We start from the raw sequence: 18504 nt of genomic DNA, 5'->3' as shown, positions 1-18504 counted from the left end.
TTTGGCGTTATTTTTTTGAATTTCTTTTTTCAGGTTTAATTAACTGAAGGTTACTGGCATAGTTTATCATGGCTCTGTATCACGGGATGAAGCGTGCCAAGGTTAAAGGTAAAGGTTTTAACAATTCTCATCAAAGGCTTGGTTGCTATAGTCAGTTTATACGATTAACTTAATTTTAATTCATGGTGAGATTTATTTTAATTCTTTAAACAACTTGAACTTCACAGCTTTTTGTGCAAAGTTTTTCTTTGTTTCGTTCGAACGATAATTGACATCTCATCGTGAAATAATATTATTATTATATGTGCAAAAAGGCCATAATATTGGAGAGCTGCAGACATGGTGTGTACACGCACTGTTTCGACCTGTAAGGTCTCATCAGTGCAGCTGTTGATATTAGTGTGCCTGTTAGTGAAAAAGATAGCACAGTGTCACTGTCAACAGCTGCACACGCACTGATGAGACCTTACAGGTCGAAACAGTGCGTGTGCACACCCTGTCTGTAGCTCTCCAATATTATTATTTTTGTACCAAAATATCCCGTTTGTAACTCCACAAACTTATCACGTGAAAGAAAATAATTTATCATAATTATCGCCGTGAAACTTAAATAAATATGAACGTGAACACAACAACTTAGATAACCCATATGTGGTTTGATCAGTGGTCAGGCCATTTTTTATGGTTTTTATGTATTGTGCTTCAAAATAAAAATGATTTGACATTATAATCTGGGCCTTGCTTAATTTTTTAATCATATTTGTTGCACAGTTGACTACAGCAAATCCATTAGCGGTCTATACGCTGCATCCAACAAGGACCAAAAACTGGAATTGAAACTTGACGTCGATCAGTCTGGTCAATACCAGAGATCTCTCAATATGATCAGTGGGACTGTGGTGGCGGCAAGCGGAAAGAAATGGTGGGAACACAAAGAAATCGTACTGCTTTGATTTCCTGCCGTCTTTTTACACGATTTTTCGGCTGTATTGTTTAGATATTGATTCATTAGTACGGAAGTTGGACAATGTGTCTTGCATTGATTTCAGAATTAAAAAAAAGCAATATAAACGTTATAGTATATATAAACACTCTTGGATACGTTGTAAGCAATACGAACGCTCTTGAAAAATACTATGTCTTTCTGTGAACAAAAAAACAGTTTCTATTCCGATGGAAAAACGTAATTTTTGTCTTCGTGCAAAACGACAGATTTAGAACGTAATACATTGTTCTTATACCTCCACAACTTTGCATGAATATCGGATACTTTGTTATTCCAGCAAACGTTCAAACTTATCATTCACCATAGAGTGTGTAAACAATGCATTATTTGTTAAAGCTCATTATGTTGTTCTGTTACGATAATAACATAATACATTGATCTTATTCCTCAGGTCAGGAAATGCTTCCGCTGCATTCTTCCGCTCCTACGCTGGCGTTGTGACTGTGACGTCACAGGCGGATGGAAGCCACGTGACTGCAGATGTGCATGTGACATTGAGCGATGGCGGAAAAAGGGAAGGCAAGGTCACGGTTGTTGCCAAGACAAGTGAAATGCTCAAACCCGATATTACGATCAAAATTGAGAACGAAACTTTCCAGTTTGATGGCGTGTCCCGTCAAAGTCAGGTTAGCGCGTTGTGTTCAGTAAAAAACGTAACTCTACAAGAGTCTATATAGTGCAGTTAAACTTAGTTTAGATATTCTCATGCTAAAGTGAAGCATAAACGTAATAACGAACCTGTCTGATATACGACCGACCGACAGTGTCTGTGTAAAAGATGCTCAAACAGTATTATCAAATATTAACTGCGAGTTAATAAAGCAAGAAAAACTTATAAAAATTCTTCATGTTTTTTCGTTTTCATTACCGTCACTAGATAGTAATTGTAACTTAGATTGTGCCAATCTTATTTGGGTGGCAACGATTTGACGTCATCATGTTTTCTAGCACTTTCGTGACATCACACTTGACATTGATTACGTGGACAAGGTCATTTGGCCAACTATCGAGCTAAAAGACTTTACAAGTGGTCCGATGGCACAGAGGAAACTGGATCTTTTCTCTGTGTTTGAAGACGCCGGGTTGAAGCTTCATTATTCGGATTCAAACTCCGAACAGGTTTGTTTGCAAATTTTCACCATCAAGTGTTCGCTGTTTAGCTCCCAGTTAGTGAAAACACTGCAAAGTGTCCATGGTTGACCCTATTGCTGTATTTAGACAGCTGCTTACTGCCGTGTGTATTTTTGTGCGACAGGATCCAATCAAACTTGCTTTAAATGTAATGAAACACTACCAGCACAAATACGTCCATATTAATTTTAGTGCTGGTACTATTTTCAACTTGGTGCAACAGTTTGTAATCCTTTACATTACATGACTTTGGAGTTTGTCACCGTTTTTCTTAACCCACTATGTTTGAGATCTGCAGACAGGTGTACACAAACAGTTTCGACCTGTAAGGTCTCATCAGTGCAGCTGGTGACCGTGATTTGAGTGAAAGCCGAACCGATAGCGCTATTGGATCCCAAACAGTTGTTTGGTCATAGTGCGCTCCACGTGGTTCGTCTGTGTTGATTGGTACCTAGTTTGGTACCCAACATATCGACGATTGACCGAAAGGTACCACAAAGTGGAAATCTGTGTGCCTGCTAGTCTACCAGCTAGCATGTGCCACGGTCACCAGCTGCACTGATAAGACCTTACAGGTCGAAATCGTTTGTGGACACCTGTCTGCAGCTCTCATTGACTGTTATGGCTCTTTTGCGCACACTACGTTTGATATTTGGAACATTTCGGTTGCAAATTTAGGGCTGTTTCTTGGTGCAATTTTGTTGCATTGTTGGTGTTATTGGTTTTGTATGATTTCCTGTGATGGACCACGTGCATATATTCACCAGAGAAGTATAAAAAGTTCAATATTGATGTCACAGGTGGTCGATCCGACACCAGGAACAGCATGGAGCAAGGCTGATATGTCAGCTGTGATGGACGATTTCTTCGATGAGGTTGGTGTTGCTGACCAGCACATCTGGTGTTTGATGGCAACCAAACCACCAGATAGTCGTTACATGGGATTTTCATTCGACAACGATGGGAAAAAGGGATTTGGTATTTTTGCTGGGTGTGTGATTTTGAATTTGATGATGCTACAAACATAATTCAAAACTCTTTGAATGTAGTATTGGGATTTAGATAATGTCAAAGTATTTAGTTTGAAAAGGAAAATGATCCTGAGTGAAAGCCAATTTCAATGTTACAAAAAGGTCTCCATATATGCTTGGGTTAAGAGTTGCATAGAGTTGTGTCTTGATTAATTTTGCATTGGTTGAGTAAATTTACCTGATTATTCGTTGTCCAAAGGCTTTTCTTTTTTGTTTATTACATACGATATTATGTTTTACAACTTCCCACATTGTTCCAAACAAAGACAAAGATATAAAAAATATCCATTTTCAGACATTCTTCATTCAACGGGATGGATTCGTGCAGCAGGGAGGTGAAAATGAGAGCAACCAGGCGTTATCTTCACTACCTGGTGCACGAGTGCGGGCATTGTATGGGTTTAGTTCACCCATTTGAACAAGGTAGGTATACAACATAATGCTTCTTGTAACAGTTGGATTGTCACCACAAAAAATTGAGTTTTAGCATTTGAGCTGGCTTCCAAAAATAAATTAACGATGCCACAGAGCTGGGTAGAAAACCGAACAACTGGTCGACAGTGGTTTGTTTATTTTAATAAATAACACAATATGTCTCTGAGAACTCCGGAGGCGACCACCGCTACGCACAGCAAATAAGTAAATATATTGACTTTAATAAACTTTCAGGTAAACCGAACTCTCTTTCGTGGATGAATTATGCGTGGAAATACGACAGTTTGTACGGACCCGGGACTTTCTACGATTATTTCAATTATTCTTTCGCCGATAACGAATTGGTGATATTACGTCATCAGCCCGATAAGGTTGGTTGATTTTCGTGGAAGAATCAATTTTGCAATATCGGAAGATCAGAAGGTTCGGAAGCCTAAATATTGGCAAAATTATTTGATAAAAAAGCAAATTCAGCAATAGTTAATCCAATTTAATGTATACTTTCCTGCTAAGCCATTCAACGAAGCTTACAAGCGGGAAAGTGGGGAAGTTTACGAGTTTGCTCCGGTCGCCAAATCCAATCCTCCTGATGATTATGAAGATGATGAAGAGGAGAAGGCGGATGAATATGACAAACCGAGAAAAATCAACTTCAGCATCAAAGTTCGATCAACTCCTTTCCAAAAGGTGAGAACTGGAGTGATTTTGTTTAAATCAACACTTTGATTTCCATGCTGGCATTTTGCTTGCACTTATAACTTACAATGTTACTGTTGGACTCTTGTAGCCAAAATTAGAATAACTGTTGCTGTAGCTTCATTGCTGCTTCTTGACTCCAATCAACAAATATTCATTCCAACATTACTTACATTCCAGGGCGACATCGTTGAGTTAGAAGCGATCATGAAGAACGTTGGCCGGTTACCATGCAAAATCGAGCCGGGATTCGAACCAGGGGCGGGAAATCTGACTGTTTACGTCACAGATCCAGAGGGTGACGTCAAGGTATGTTTTTAAAGAACATTTAGACATGTGTAACGAAACAGATTGTTTATACACAATCCTTTTAAAAAACCTGTTAGACCTCAAATGCAAATGTTTTCCGTATTCCATGCTTCTATTTCTACTCAAAGGAAGATTTCTTCAAACTTGGCTAAAGATTGGTTTTCGGTTGCGAAAATTTTAAAGCGTGCGAAATGTCCAAGATTTCTGCAACGAAAACGTCATTCTGCCCCATTTCACAGATTGCCAAACCTATCGTTCACACGATCGACCCTCCGACCAGACGATTCGTAATTCTGGGAAAGCCCGGAAGTCGAGAATACTCGGACACATACAGCGAGGTGGTTCCCCTACTCCAGTCGTCGAAGGGACCTCTGTTCAGAAAGGTTGGGAGATACGAAGTGAAGGCGGTGTATGAAAGTGCTGGACTTAAACTCACTTCAAGTAAGCGGGCGGTGGTTGTTTTGGTTAAAGTTGCCACACTCGAGATAAGCCAAAAATATTGTGTACCGGTACCTGTTTTTAAGATCGGTTTAAAGGCTGCATAATCGAATTTTACAGGTCGGTTAAAGATTCCTTTGCATTATTGTAGACGGATGAGAAGTTGACATTGTGATCAGTTTATTATTTATATAATTCAACTTTTTGAGTTGGACTTTGGTAATTATTAATTATACATTGTATATGGAGAGGCCAGTATGTGTTGTTGTTTACTTTTAAAGAGAGCGTGGAAGTTGTGGTTGAAGATGACACTGATGATGACGAAACTTCCAAAACTGAGGTAGCAACTTGATCATAGAGTTTCTGCTCAGATAAAGATTTTGTGTTTTTCCATTATTCAAGACCGTTAAAAGTTTTTGATTTCAATATGTCTGAAGATCAAACAAGCAGGAAATAAATACAATAATGAAATAATGGAAGAAGGAACAGTTGCAAAGTAATAAAAACTACAAATATGGCATTTAAAAAAGGTTCCAATTTCTAACCTTTTAATACTTGAAGGTGGCCAAGATCGCTTCGTTGTCCACCGGATCCTCATACGGAGGGGAAAGTCCCGTTGTCAAATATTGGAAGAAGTTGGCGAAAAAAGCGGTCTCTGCGAAGAGAGATCGGATCCAAATGATCCTCCTCCTGATGCAGGGATTCGCCAACGACGCGGTGAAGATTATCCGCGAAGATGGATCAACGAAGGGACGCAAGAGAAAAGTTGAAAGACCCAAATCTGCAATTTCTCTTGAGAATTTAATATCTGACACTGACGACTTGGTTGAATACCTTTACACGAATGTAAGTTAGACAATTTTTTCCTGAGGCGGACCTTTAACTGAAGTTAAATCTCCAGGTACTGGCGAATCTATGGGCCTTGTTACAATTTTGTGACAAAAATCGTTTTTTCCTTAATTTGTAGTCACGTTGAAACAAAATACGCAAAACTCTTTGGTATATTCAGAAGAATAAACTGCTGAGTTGAGCGACTTCCTTGTGATGTAAACCTTGCCTAGTTTATCCGTTTATCAGCCTGTACTGTTACTATACATGTTCATGGCACAAAACTAAGTTACTCACATTAAGTTCTATAGAGTATTTGAGCATACAATTTTGTGTTGAAACAGATCTTGAACTTTTATTTTCCGGCAGCTTCCGGCCGATGTCATGAACTACGTGAAGTTGGTTGAGTTACGTGGTGAGATTCTGGTGAAGAACAACAACATCCCGAAGGCAGATGATGAGTTGGATCACCTTATTGCGGATCTGGTGATGTCTGATGCTGATTTCGACTTGATAAAGCGTGTTGCAGAGAAGGCAAAACGTCTTCTTAAAAAAGGTGTGTGTTTAAAATATCCTAATGCATTTATGTGGTCATATATGTTGAAAGCATAGACTAAGTCCAGTCAATAATTTTGAATATGTCTTTACCCTGATGAAGGCCAAAACGCCAATCTAATAAATAATTTTTGACAGAAGAGCTTTTCAATTGACTAAATATTATGCTTGGCAGCGTTGTACATAGACTTAGTTACAAATAAATGCAAATAAAAGTGAGTTTATAATAAAAGAGAGTTTGTAGATTCGCGCAATTTTATATCAAATGCAGATTTTTCCAATGTAAATTCTGTATTGAATAAATTTCCCTGATTTACCTCCAATTAACTGCAGGCGAACACGTGAAGGAGATTACTGAGCAGGAAAGGTTGCAGCAAAGGTTTGAGAGGATTTTTAGGTGGGATCCCACTGGAAAAGTTGACGATGAGGACGACGCCTCAGGTCTTGGACTTGCAACGTAAGTCTCACAACTATTAAGGTTTTAACCTCCAGGGTTGTTCAATCAAATCAACATCAAACGCTTATCGTTTCATGTCCAATTGATATTTGCCATAATTTTCTGAACCTAAAATTAAGAGATGTCATCAACATTATCTACAAAATAGCCCCCTTCAGAAACCAAGTGGTTAAAGCGAAACTATTGGTGGTTTAAGAGAATCAAACAAACGTAGATACGAAAACAAAACTAACAACAATTTCCTCAGGGCTTTCAACAACTTTGACGATGACCACAAGGAGCGCGCCACGAAATTCATCAGTGACCTTGAGAAGATTGAGGAGAACACGGATGACCTTGATGCGGTTCTCGATTTCACCGAGGCAACGCAGAAGAGTTTTGAGGTTAATCCGGAGCTTTACAAGTGGGCGATCGAATGCTACATCGTCCACAGCAAGCTGGCCAAATCTCAGAATATCAGGTTACACATCAAGACACTGATTTTCTTGACAAATTGAACAAAAAATGTATACATGCTGACGGTCGCGCAACTCATAACGGTGCAAATATTTCCCATTACATTGAACGAATATGTCGCTGTGGGTCCAAGTTGGTCATTGTTAAACTCCAAGTCAGGGTTACTCTGGTGTGCTTTGAAGTGGGTTCGGAAGGGCCGCGAAAAATTTTTATTTCAAACTTTGTAGGCTACCACTGCAACTGTCGTCTCACTCTATGACACTAATTAAGAACAAAAACGTTCGAAAAAAGTATCTCCGAATCAAAGCAATTCGTCCGCCTAACCAGGACCACCTGTTGTATTCTTTAAAGACTTTACTTATTTTAAAAATTTGGCGTGTCGCAAACGAACCAAGACCATTCAAGCGTGTCTAAATGTTTGAGAACCCCTGATCTAGGTTATGGAAGGTCTTGCAAAAGTTTGAATTCATTCAACTTTGTCACGTGATGATTTCGGATAAATTCGATAATAATAACAGGTACCCGGATCCTCCAAAGCTTGATCCTTCTGTAACTTCCATGGCCGCCATGGTTGTGACGAAACGAGAGGGGAAACCCCAGGAGAGTTGGATGAATTATTGGAGATGCGATGCAGATTTAAATAATCACCACAGGTTGGTGCCGCTATTCACGTGGCTTGCTATTGGGCTTTCCACAGTATACAACGTATGTGAGTTTGACTGTGTTTACTTATTTTTTTCTTCGTGGTGCAGCACTATATTTTTTCCCACATGTAGGTGCGGACCTGTGTTAGAACATGAATCATATTTTTAAGGATCTGACGTGTATTCAATCTACCTTAAGCTGTGTCGGAATGTTGGCTACTTGAAATCTACATTCCACTGAAATTGAACAATTATATTCGGATTAAGAATTCAATGAAACTAGCAGAAGTTTCGAATTGAGTCAGCTGATTTATTAGTAAAAAATCGATTTCGCCTGAACTGGCATCCTCAGTTTCTTATTCAAATAGAATATTCAATTCAAATCTATTTGAATAAGAAACTGAGGATGCCAGTTCAGGCGAAATCGATTTTTTACTAATAAATCACCTGACTCAATTCGAAACTTCTGCTAGTTTCATTGAATTCTTAATACTAAATAGGAGATTGGTGTCGCTGATTAGTAAACAATGCCAACCAGAGGGCTAGATTCGGAAAAAACTAAGGGAACAGTATTATTATATTCGGATTAGTTGTCAAAAAGCAATCACACTACATTGATCTTCCGGATTCTTAGTATTTTTTAACATTTATTTGTTAGCAAGGTATACAAGAAAAAAAACAATGTCATTTGTCCTAATGCTTTTTTTTATATATAATAAATAACGACACTTTACTTTCCTATGTAACTTGTCATAAAAATCAGATACAATTTTTTTTTTCTTTTTTGACTTGTTTGGTGGTTCGGCTACTTTATCAAAAATTTCTATAGATTGCACTGATGTTTTACGAAAACGGTATAAAAGGTCATTTTCTCGTGTATTGAGAAGAGTATTTGATTTGTTCCAGGCATTGGCATGCTGTATATCGGCCAAGAAACTATGAGAAGGCTTACAAGAGGAGACAAGGGGAGTTGTTTGGTTACATGCATTCGCAGATGCTTGCAAGGTACGACGCTGAACGCGAGTCCTGGGGGTTGGACCCGGTCAAGGTAAGGACATTAGGAAAATATTTGTTACTAACAAATTGTAAACTCGTCCTAATTCTTTAAATTATTGGATCCAATCTAGTACACACATGCGCACTGTTCTCAACATATCAGTATTGTTGTGTTTCTTTGTATTTGTTCGTATAGTTGCAAATCATAGAATAGAAAGCAAGGCAAGCACACACGCATTTATAGGGAAGTAATTGCATTTGAAAGTAACACGCACACAAATAATAATCACGCTGATAGGACTGCAGCACATTCCACGCATCACGCGACTGTGGCATGCAAGCGCATTGTTGCCGCCGTATGTGATGAGGCGTGACCTCAGCAATTATATCCTTATTTAAAAAGGAATAAAAACACGCATCACATAAACATATAAACACATGCTAACAAGTAGATAACTCAACTCTAACACAAACATGCACTAACACCAACTGACGAGGATGAGTGACAGTTCATGCATGTTGCCACATATACAAAATCACTCATGCAATAAATTTAATTAACAGGAAAGGAATAGAACTTTAAAGTAAAGTCAAACAAACACATTCAAAAGGATAGGTAAGATTAACATAGATGATCCAATACCTAGAAAGAGTTTTTTGTTTAAATATGTAAAACTAACCAAGACAATTTTGGCACTGGAGGTGCAAAAAGACAAAATACACAAACTTTCAGTAAAATTCAAACTGAAAAATGAGCAGAGCTTTTTATAAAATATATCTGTAAGTAAAAGCAAGACATGACCATTTTTTTTTAAGTTAACTAATTCCGATCGGCGATGAGGTACTTTCTTCTGTATTCATTATTTCTTGGCATATAAGTTGCTTTATTTCTTTCTCCAGGCTTACGAAATAGATGAGGTGGAGCCCTTTGGATTCGACGCTGGCATGGAATTTCATGATAGCCCATCGAATAGATGGATGATACCACGCCCACCTAAAATATCGTGGTCACAAGGTGTTCAAAACTGGGTACTTGGAAACGAAATGAAGTTGTTGAAAGGTTACGAGGAACAAACTTTTCGACCGAAGGGTTTTGAAAGGTAAGGTTTCCGTTTGTTTTTCAATGGTTGTAGTTGTTTGGTTAGAGGGTAGCAAAACAAACATTGCGCCGATAAAAACAAAATATTGCTAATTACAAATTATTACATAAGTCGTATGTCTAACATTTCGCTTGTCCGATCAACCAACCTTCTTCAACCGGGGTGAAAAAAGTCCAAAAATGTAAAAAACGATTTATTTGTTGTCTTCTTACCACTTGTTCTCATTTAGACAGAAGTTTTTTTGCAAAACCTCACGGAGAAATATTCATGCATACTTTCCACAGTGACGGGTTCACCCCAAACCTAGCCGCCCATTTGATTGAAGCAACCACCCCGGATTTTAAGGAGGATTTCGGTTCAATGCACAACACTGGACATATGGCCTTCGTCGAAGCTTCCATTCGTGGAAACACAAGCGTGGTACGAAAGTGATTACTCTGTGCGACGCAAGCATTTTGACGTCATTTGGTTTTGACGTCATTGGGTTTATTTAATTTATTCATTTATTCTGGGATTTGAACATGGGAAATATTGGCCACGAATCCCGATCAGTTTTTTTTTTCTTGGTATATGGGTCGGGCGGTTAACCAATGCTATCAATCAATATAGCTTAGATACAAATATTGTTATGTGACCAGCAGGATTAGGTTTTTCTGCAACAACATCACAAATTCAAACTATTTTTTGTGTTTGATTCTTTAGCGCGGACGTAAAAGCACATACATGGGTGCGACATACACAGCAGTCCGAGACCCCATCTTCTTCCGTTGGCACAGGAGAGTTGACGACGTTCTGCAAAAATACTATGATGAACTGACGACCGATATTGGGTCCGAAGACCCGGGAGTCGTTCTAGCTCCATGCGACATTCTCATGCTGCCAGGCAGAGACGCCCCAGAGGGTTTCGACCAGTAAGAATACGTTACATGTGTTTCAGGAAATACAACAAGGGCTACATTCACTTGCAAACGTTTCATCTTAACCACAGTTATTGTCACTGTACTTCTCTACCCATTACTTTCACCCTTTTTACCCTTTTTTCTATCTACTTTGTGCACTGAGAATGATAATATGTACATTTGAAACGTTTGCAAATGAATTTCACATCAACTACATGGGCAAAACCAAGCAATATAACCCGAGGTTTTGTCCTGAAGATTTACTAAACCTTGGGTTATCCTTGTCAGGTTTTGTATGGTTTCGTGCATTATCCTTTAAACTTGTGCTCAGTCCAGCACCGTTTACTCACATTAGTCTTGCTGCATGTCTGTTATGTCCCAAATCTTCTTTAGAAAAAGCGTGGACTTTAATCTTGGCCACTTTAAGGTGGAGTGGAAGTTCGTGGGTGAGGGAAGACTTCAGTTCTTCAAGCATCAAAACTTTCTTAAGAGAACCTGCATTTAGGTATGAGTGGGACAATAAACTTGACCATGAACCTTTTACTTTCCACATCCGCATGCGGAGGAAGGCTGGCTTTACAGGTGAAAAATTAACAGAAGTTTTAGTTAAACAGATATAGCGGTAGTGCGTGGATATTACTGTATCTGTTAGAAGATATTCAGGTCGATGGCAGTGATATTGTTACAGTTGATGCCCACGTCCGGATAATTTTATTGTAAACATTTGTAGGGCTTTGTAGGCTATGGTTTATTCGCTATTTGTATCATTTAAAAGAAGATTCGATCCAACAGAATTGCTTGATGGATGGATAGTGTTATTTTCACTAGTTATGCTTAAATGTATGTTAGTAAAAGCTCTGCAATATGGTCAAAAGTTTTGCGCTTCATGCAATAACTGTTATCAATTTTGACAGCTGTTGATACGTATGTTGCTTTGCTACTTGGGTTTTTGTTTTTTTTCCTATTATTGCCTGTCGTGCATTTACCAAGGTGCTCTCAACCTCACTATGAGAATTTTCATCTGTCAAGAACGCCACATAGATGAGAGAAAACGTTGGATTGAGATGGACAAGTTTGTGCACAGGTAAATGACGTCAAAAACTCTCACACCATATAATTCATCCACTGATATTTTCATTGATAAAAGTAAAGTCTGTTGCTTTGCTGTCACCACAAAGTGGAAGTCTTCATTTGGCAATATAGCTGTCAAGATTGTTGTAAATCATGTAACGACACTGTTGCGACCTCACATCTCGAAAGTCTTTGAGAAAAAATTCATTCTTGGTTTTAATTGATAATACTGATATCAAATTTTCTCTTGGGGGTGTGTTGATGTATCGTTAGCGAGCTTATTTGTTGCGGATTTAATTTAAATTATCAGCCACGAATTTTGTAGGATGAGTGAGAATGAACAAATTGCCGTTCTCAAACGGTTGGACGTCCATTCATCTGTGATACAACGTCGCAAAGAACATTGGGTGAACGTGAAGGAGATGGAGTTTGTAAAACCGGTCGACGGTAACTGCGAATGCGGTTGGCCGTATCGCATGCTTCTGCCACGTGGTCTCAAGGTCGGTGCAAGGTTAAATAGGTGTTTCGATTGCAAGTTAACATAACCTGCAAGTGGTTTCGAAGTAGCATTTTAACACTTGTATGCAATAACTTGTGGTCACTTTTGAAACAAATAATAAAATAGTTAATGTTAATTAAAAAATAATCAGTAATTTCGAATGTAATGTATTTTGGTTGTTAAATATGCAATAAGTTGAGGTTGAAGTGTTTATTTAATCTTTAATTCCACGTTTCAGGAAGGTGAAAAGTGGAGTTTTGCTGTTTTCGTGAGCGACAACAATAAGGATAACATAGAGATTTCATCTGAATGTGGAAGCATGAGTTATTGTGGAACTGCTTACACCACCTACCCTGACTCACGTACCATGGGATATCCCTTCTCAACTAGAATTTCTATCAATGATAAGGAGGTATATGGTCCAGTACTGTTGTGGGCTGCTGACATTTTTCTGGTACTTGGTTGTTTTATTATCTGGTTTCCAAAGGTTTGTACCAAGGTTTAAAATGTCCTAATTCAAAATCACCAGCTGCACTGATGAGACCTAATACGTAGAAACAATGTGCGCAAATATCTGATGCTTGATCATTATTTGGTACCTGATTGTATCAGAAATATAGAAATCAGTTAATTGGTCGAATCGAAACATAACGTTCAAGTGCTATATGACCCTTGGCATTATCACAACAGTAAAACGATACCTCCACAACGCACTTCAATTTTGTTTTTCTATTAGAAGTAATTTTTTTGTCCAATGCAACAGGTTACTATAAGTGAAGCTGCAACCAAGTTGGACAATTTCTGTCTTGCTCCCTTCAAGATTGTCAACGACTTCAAAGTTCCAAAACTACTCCCGAAATCCACCGTTGTTTGGGCTCCGTTCTCTGTATTCGGAGGTTCTGGAAAAGCAGAATACATGTGAGGATGTCTGAGGTCTTGAAGAAATGCATCAAAAGTGCATTTTCTGCGATAATTTGTTTTATTAGAACGTTTGTTTGTCATAAAACAAACGTTTTTTAAAAAAAGAAAACGTCGACTATTGATTTTGCAATTCAGCATTTAGCAAAATAAACGTAACTCATTGTTTATTTTTTATGCGTCGCCACAGGCCAAGCAGATTTACCGGATGTGTGCGAGTTATACTCGACGACCTCGACTTCCGCGAGATGGCGGTAGAGCGTGTTCGCATTTGCATGGAAGGACGAGGCCACGGAAACGGATCTTACCACGTGAAGAATATGAAAATACAGTTGCGACAAGGCAAAACTTTGAACGTGGACGGAAGAGTCAACCATTTGGTGACGTTTAACGGGTTGAACCAGTTTGAAATTCCAGAAGAAGGTTTGACGAGCGACGAAATTGTCTTGGGGTAAGTTTTAGCTTACACGTCCATACTCTGTATGTTACTGTGTATTTGGTTCCCCTCATGAGTAGTTTTTTTATGAGAATATTTATAAGGATTATAATCTCCGCCACACATAGGATCTCCTGGTTGCAAAAGCGCGTTATTCGCATTACTAAAAGAATGAAACGGCTGAAAGGCGTTTATGCTATTGGTTTTGCAAGGAATCCCACTATCAATGTGATCTAAATTTTCTGTTTTGTGCTTACATTTCATTAAGAGACATAGTCCATTTCTGCTTTGTTAAACAAAGGTTCGTGTTATCCAATATTTTAAACGATATAATTAGTTCACAAATTTTCTGTGTTGACACCAAAACACCACATCATATCACAGAGTGAAGACGGCTCCCGGAACGATTATTTCGTAACATTTGTCCTTGACAGTCCCGGATGTTATGCATACCCAAGAAACAGGTCACTCATCTATAGTTACATGGTGGCTCGTCGATCCTTCCATCCCGACCTAGACTTGGATAACTGGGACCTGTTGGATGTCAGAAGTGCAAGATACTGGTACTGTGTTGAGAGTTTGGTTTCAAGTTAAACATTATTTACGCAGATTTTGAAAAGATGTTCACAAACTCTGTTATTTAAGGTCTTTTCAAACCCGTTTGCTTTGGGTTTGTTTCTGCACACATTAAAAAGCAAATATATCTCTGTCTCTCTATATATATATGTATGTTTGTGAGCAAGTTGTGTCACTGCACCGTCGTTTTATCTTGGATTATCGCAAAATCCTATTGAAATGCTCGTTTTTTGATTACTTTTCTCACAGTTTGATCCAAACCTATTTCGTATCCTTCCTTCCTACGTAAATCGTAAGAAATATCAGTGATGGTTTCAACTTTTCCTCACAACTTAGCATTATCTGTGTATTCGGTATCGAAGCAATACAACTCTTCAGTTCACCTGTTGTGCAAGTTCATTTTGCCATAAAAACCCAAATGAAATAATTTTATTTTTGCGGGGACAATCACAACGTAAATAAACATCATTTATACAACAGAAAAATACCCTGGACGGTAATAATAAGGTTTTAAATGTTATTGAGTCAAGTGCTCAGCATGAGAAGGGATTTCCTCACAGAGAATCCAGTGTTACTGACAGGTGATGAGTTGCAGCCTGCACGAGTAACCTGTACATTCGAAATATTGTGACGAAACTTTTGCGCCAATGGGTTATTTCGAGTCGTTGGTGGCTGTACAAGTCCCATTTCTTTGTTTGTTTTGCATGTTTAAAATCTGTTGTGTCACCACGTAGAATAATAACAAACAAAATTGAATGATTTCACATTGTAAGATTAGTTCATGATGGAGTCCATAAACTCAAACATCGTGCAACACCCAAAATAAACATTTTGGAAACACTTTTGTTGGTTATTTTCTAATATTCATCTATCTTTCTTTAAAAGTGCCGACTTGTCCGGTTTTTCGGGACCAGTTTTTGGAATATGTTCAATAAACTCCAACCCACCGAAGAGCTGCTGATATTCCGCCACGTGGGCGTTGTAAAATTTGAACAACTCCTCTTTTGTGAGATCTTCGGATTTTTTTACAACAAAAGCCTTTGCCGCCTCGTTATAAACTGGATGAGCTGTATGAACAACTACCGCTTCCGCCACATCTGGATGAGACATAAGTACTTCTTCGAGCAAAGCCGGGAACACCATTCTCCCCTGGGATTTGATGATGTGTTTAATTCTGTCGATCACGTAAACGATACCTTGTTCGTCAAAATATCCCAAGTCTCCAGTCCGAAGCCAACCACATTCGTCCAACACTGCTTCAGTTGTTTCCTTTTTGCTTAAATAACCTTTGAAAACACCTGGACTTTTCACATAAAATTCTCCTTGATCCCCAGGACCAAGTTCTGCACCGTCATTGACGTCGATCACTTTAAGTTGAACATTGGGGCAAAGCATTCCCACGCCACCATAGGGAGTTTGTTTGGTCACAGTAAGAGAGATATTTTGACTCTCTGTGCAACCGTATGCACTGGTGACAACGGCGTGGAACTTTTCACTTGCACTTTGCATGTCTACCTTAGGAACTAGAGAGCCTCCAGTTAAAACAAAACGCAAAGGGTCGTTGGGTTCCAAAGTGACCTCATCTATCAAGGTTTTTAATGTAACAATGTCACTTATGAAAACCCCATTTAGGTTGTGCTTTTTTATGCACTGGAGGAAGAGATGTGGAGGAAGAGTCTTTGTGAGGACGAGTTTTACTCCGGAAACGAGAAACGTAAAGAAGCACCAAATTCCAAACATGTTCACTTGGTTGTATTGAATCATCATGCAGTCTCCAGCTTTCATGCCCAGAACTACTTCTGCAAACATAGAACATGTCATGAAGTTTCTGTTGACATTTACAATGGCTTTGGATAATCCAGTTGACCCACTCGTGAATGCCACAATCAGTGGATCCAATTCGACATCAACACCATGTGATGAAGTTATTTCCACCAACATCTTCTCGTCTTCAATATAACGGATGTTTAGGATGTCATGAACATCATACACGATTAACTCTGCTGTTTCCTCTTGTACATCTTTCTTCAATTGAAAGTTCTGGCAGATACAATACTTAGCCTTAGCGTGCTTCAACTGAGAACCAAGGATTTTAGGCTTATTGGTAATATCGCCAGCCACAAGCGTAGCCTTGCACAAAATAATCCCAAGCGCCAACGAAAAAGATATTGGATAAAAGTCAACCACCAAACCAACGACATCGCCCTTCTCTACACCAATGGAACGTAGTTTGAGAGCAAAATTAATTGACTGTTGGCGGAGTTTGCTGAAGGTCCACGATTCATCTTCGTTGGGATCCACCAGGGCCACTAAGCTTCCAAAGTGTTCCATCTTTTCCAAAGCATATTGAGCAATGGGAACTCGAGGAATCTCAACATCAAGAAATTGGCTTTGAAGAATCATAATTGAAATTCAATATTTTTATATGTTTGATAGCCTATACCTATGGAAAGAAACTTCTATTCAGTTCTATTCTAACTTATTAATTTTGCATCTTAACAGTATTGTGACTAGCTAGTCATAATGTTTGTCTCATCCTGTTGTACCATGTACCCGAAAATACTTGAGCAACTATTATTTCAAAACTACAAACTAAATATATACTCTGGCTGTGGTTCGTCAACCGATGTCCACCTAACCCGACACTTTATTTCAAAATGTTATCAAACTGATAGATTATACACTAAGCGGACAATACCAAGTTACAAAGATATCACCACAGTCAACAGCAGCCTAAGAACTGACTGAATACCGATTGAATGCGACTCTGCGCTTACACCTAAAAACGTGACCGAACGCGGAAGTCGCCAGTCATACGCTTCCTTATAAACCTAAACTACAATGCAACTTAATCAGAATTGTTCTTCTGGCACATAAGTTGTGACAGTTTATGTGTGAAAAACAATTCTTATCAATTTACTCTGCCTGGCAGCAAGTCTTGCATTATACAATGCAACTGTGTATGGATTTTGACTGCATTTACTCCAACACATTCCACATTTTCCCGCAATAGCAATACGATATTTCCGCCAAAAAATCGTTTCTTACATTTCATGTTTTTTCCAACAACTGGCGTTAGATAATTGAAACAATGCGATATCATTCACCAACCGAACCCAAATGACAGAAGTCAGACACGGTGTATGTTTTTCGTGGTAAAAGTGTTATATTTAGATAGATAACTTCGGTTAGATATCACAGCATAGGCCTGTAACAAACACTAAGGAAGTGCCGAACGGAAAAGATTCGGATTCGCCCGAATCGAATACCTGTACACAACATTCGGCCGAATCGGAATACATGTACCCAAAATTCGGCGGAATTCGGACCGAATCCGAATACTAATGACGTCAGAAACTTCCATATTGGTCGTACAAAATCACACAAAGCGCGATTCTAAATATCGTTAATTAAATTTAAGTAAAACGCTATAAATACACGATTCGAAGTTATTTTTCGGATTCGGTGTTGATATTCGGATTCAGCCGAGTACTGAAAAACACCTCGGCATATCCTTAACAAATACACAGCCGCCTTTACAGGTTTCCGGAAACTTGAACCTGTAAAGTGTCGACGTCATATTTGCAATTGTTATTTTGTGTTTTTCTGGCCTCAACCGTCTTTTTATTAACGTCGGACAATAATCAGGCTGTAAACCCACATCAAATAACCCGGTATGCATTTTCTATATAGGCCACATGTCTTTTGAGTAAAAAAGATACGAAGGGACAGCGGACAAAGGACATATAGGACAGAGACTTTTTGTTGATTGACTTTGGGTTTGATAGCAGCCTTTTTATCAGGAGTCAGATATACGGCAGTATTATTATTTGTGTAGACGTTTTAAGTAACGCCCTACAAAGTTTTCCTTATTAAATATTTGGATTTCGAAAACGTTTATTTGTGGATGATGACGATAATAGTTATAAAAAATTTCACGTCACAAACTAGACATCAAGTATGTGTTGTTTTTTGCCTGAGATATTTGGATTTGCGGGTTTAAGGCAACAAGTACACAAACGG

General features: G+C 38.6%; 2 protein-coding genes across 2 annotated transcripts; one reads left to right on the top strand and one right to left on the bottom strand.

Moving 5' to 3' along the window:
• The first annotated feature begins 68 nt into the window (after positions 1-68).
• Positions 69-14499, top strand: LOC145907405 (uncharacterized). The gene is made up of 27 exons (XM_082994822.1): positions 69-108; positions 772-922; positions 1398-1632; positions 1955-2125; positions 2938-3128; positions 3464-3591; positions 3838-3974; positions 4117-4290; positions 4480-4608; positions 4848-5049; positions 5328-5386; positions 5608-5892; positions 6244-6430; positions 6763-6886; positions 7134-7346; positions 7861-7995; positions 8893-9034; positions 9883-10082; positions 10367-10469; positions 10785-10993; positions 11409-11563; positions 11972-12065; positions 12378-12552; positions 12790-12963; positions 13315-13469; positions 13660-13920; positions 14292-14499. The coding sequence occupies exons 1-27, from the start codon at positions 69-71 to the stop codon at positions 14497-14499; spliced, it is 4437 nt and encodes a 1478-aa protein (XP_082850948.1).
• Positions 14500-14928: 429 nt separating this feature from the next.
• LOC145906471 (uncharacterized) lies at positions 14929-16880 on the bottom strand. Its single transcript, XM_082993886.1, has one exon. It carries the CDS (start codon positions 16810-16812, stop codon positions 15346-15348), a length of 1467 nt encoding a protein of 488 aa, XP_082850012.1. The 5' UTR covers positions 16813-16880; the 3' UTR covers positions 14929-15345.
• Positions 16881-18504: the final 1624 nt, after the last annotated feature.

This window comes from Ascidia mentula, chromosome 6, assembly GCF_947561715.1.
Source record: "Ascidia mentula chromosome 6, kaAscMent1.1, whole genome shotgun sequence".
NCBI lineage: Eukaryota > Metazoa > Chordata > Ascidiacea > Phlebobranchia > Ascidiidae > Ascidia > Ascidia mentula.
This window is presented reverse-complemented; position numbering and strand designations above follow the sequence as displayed.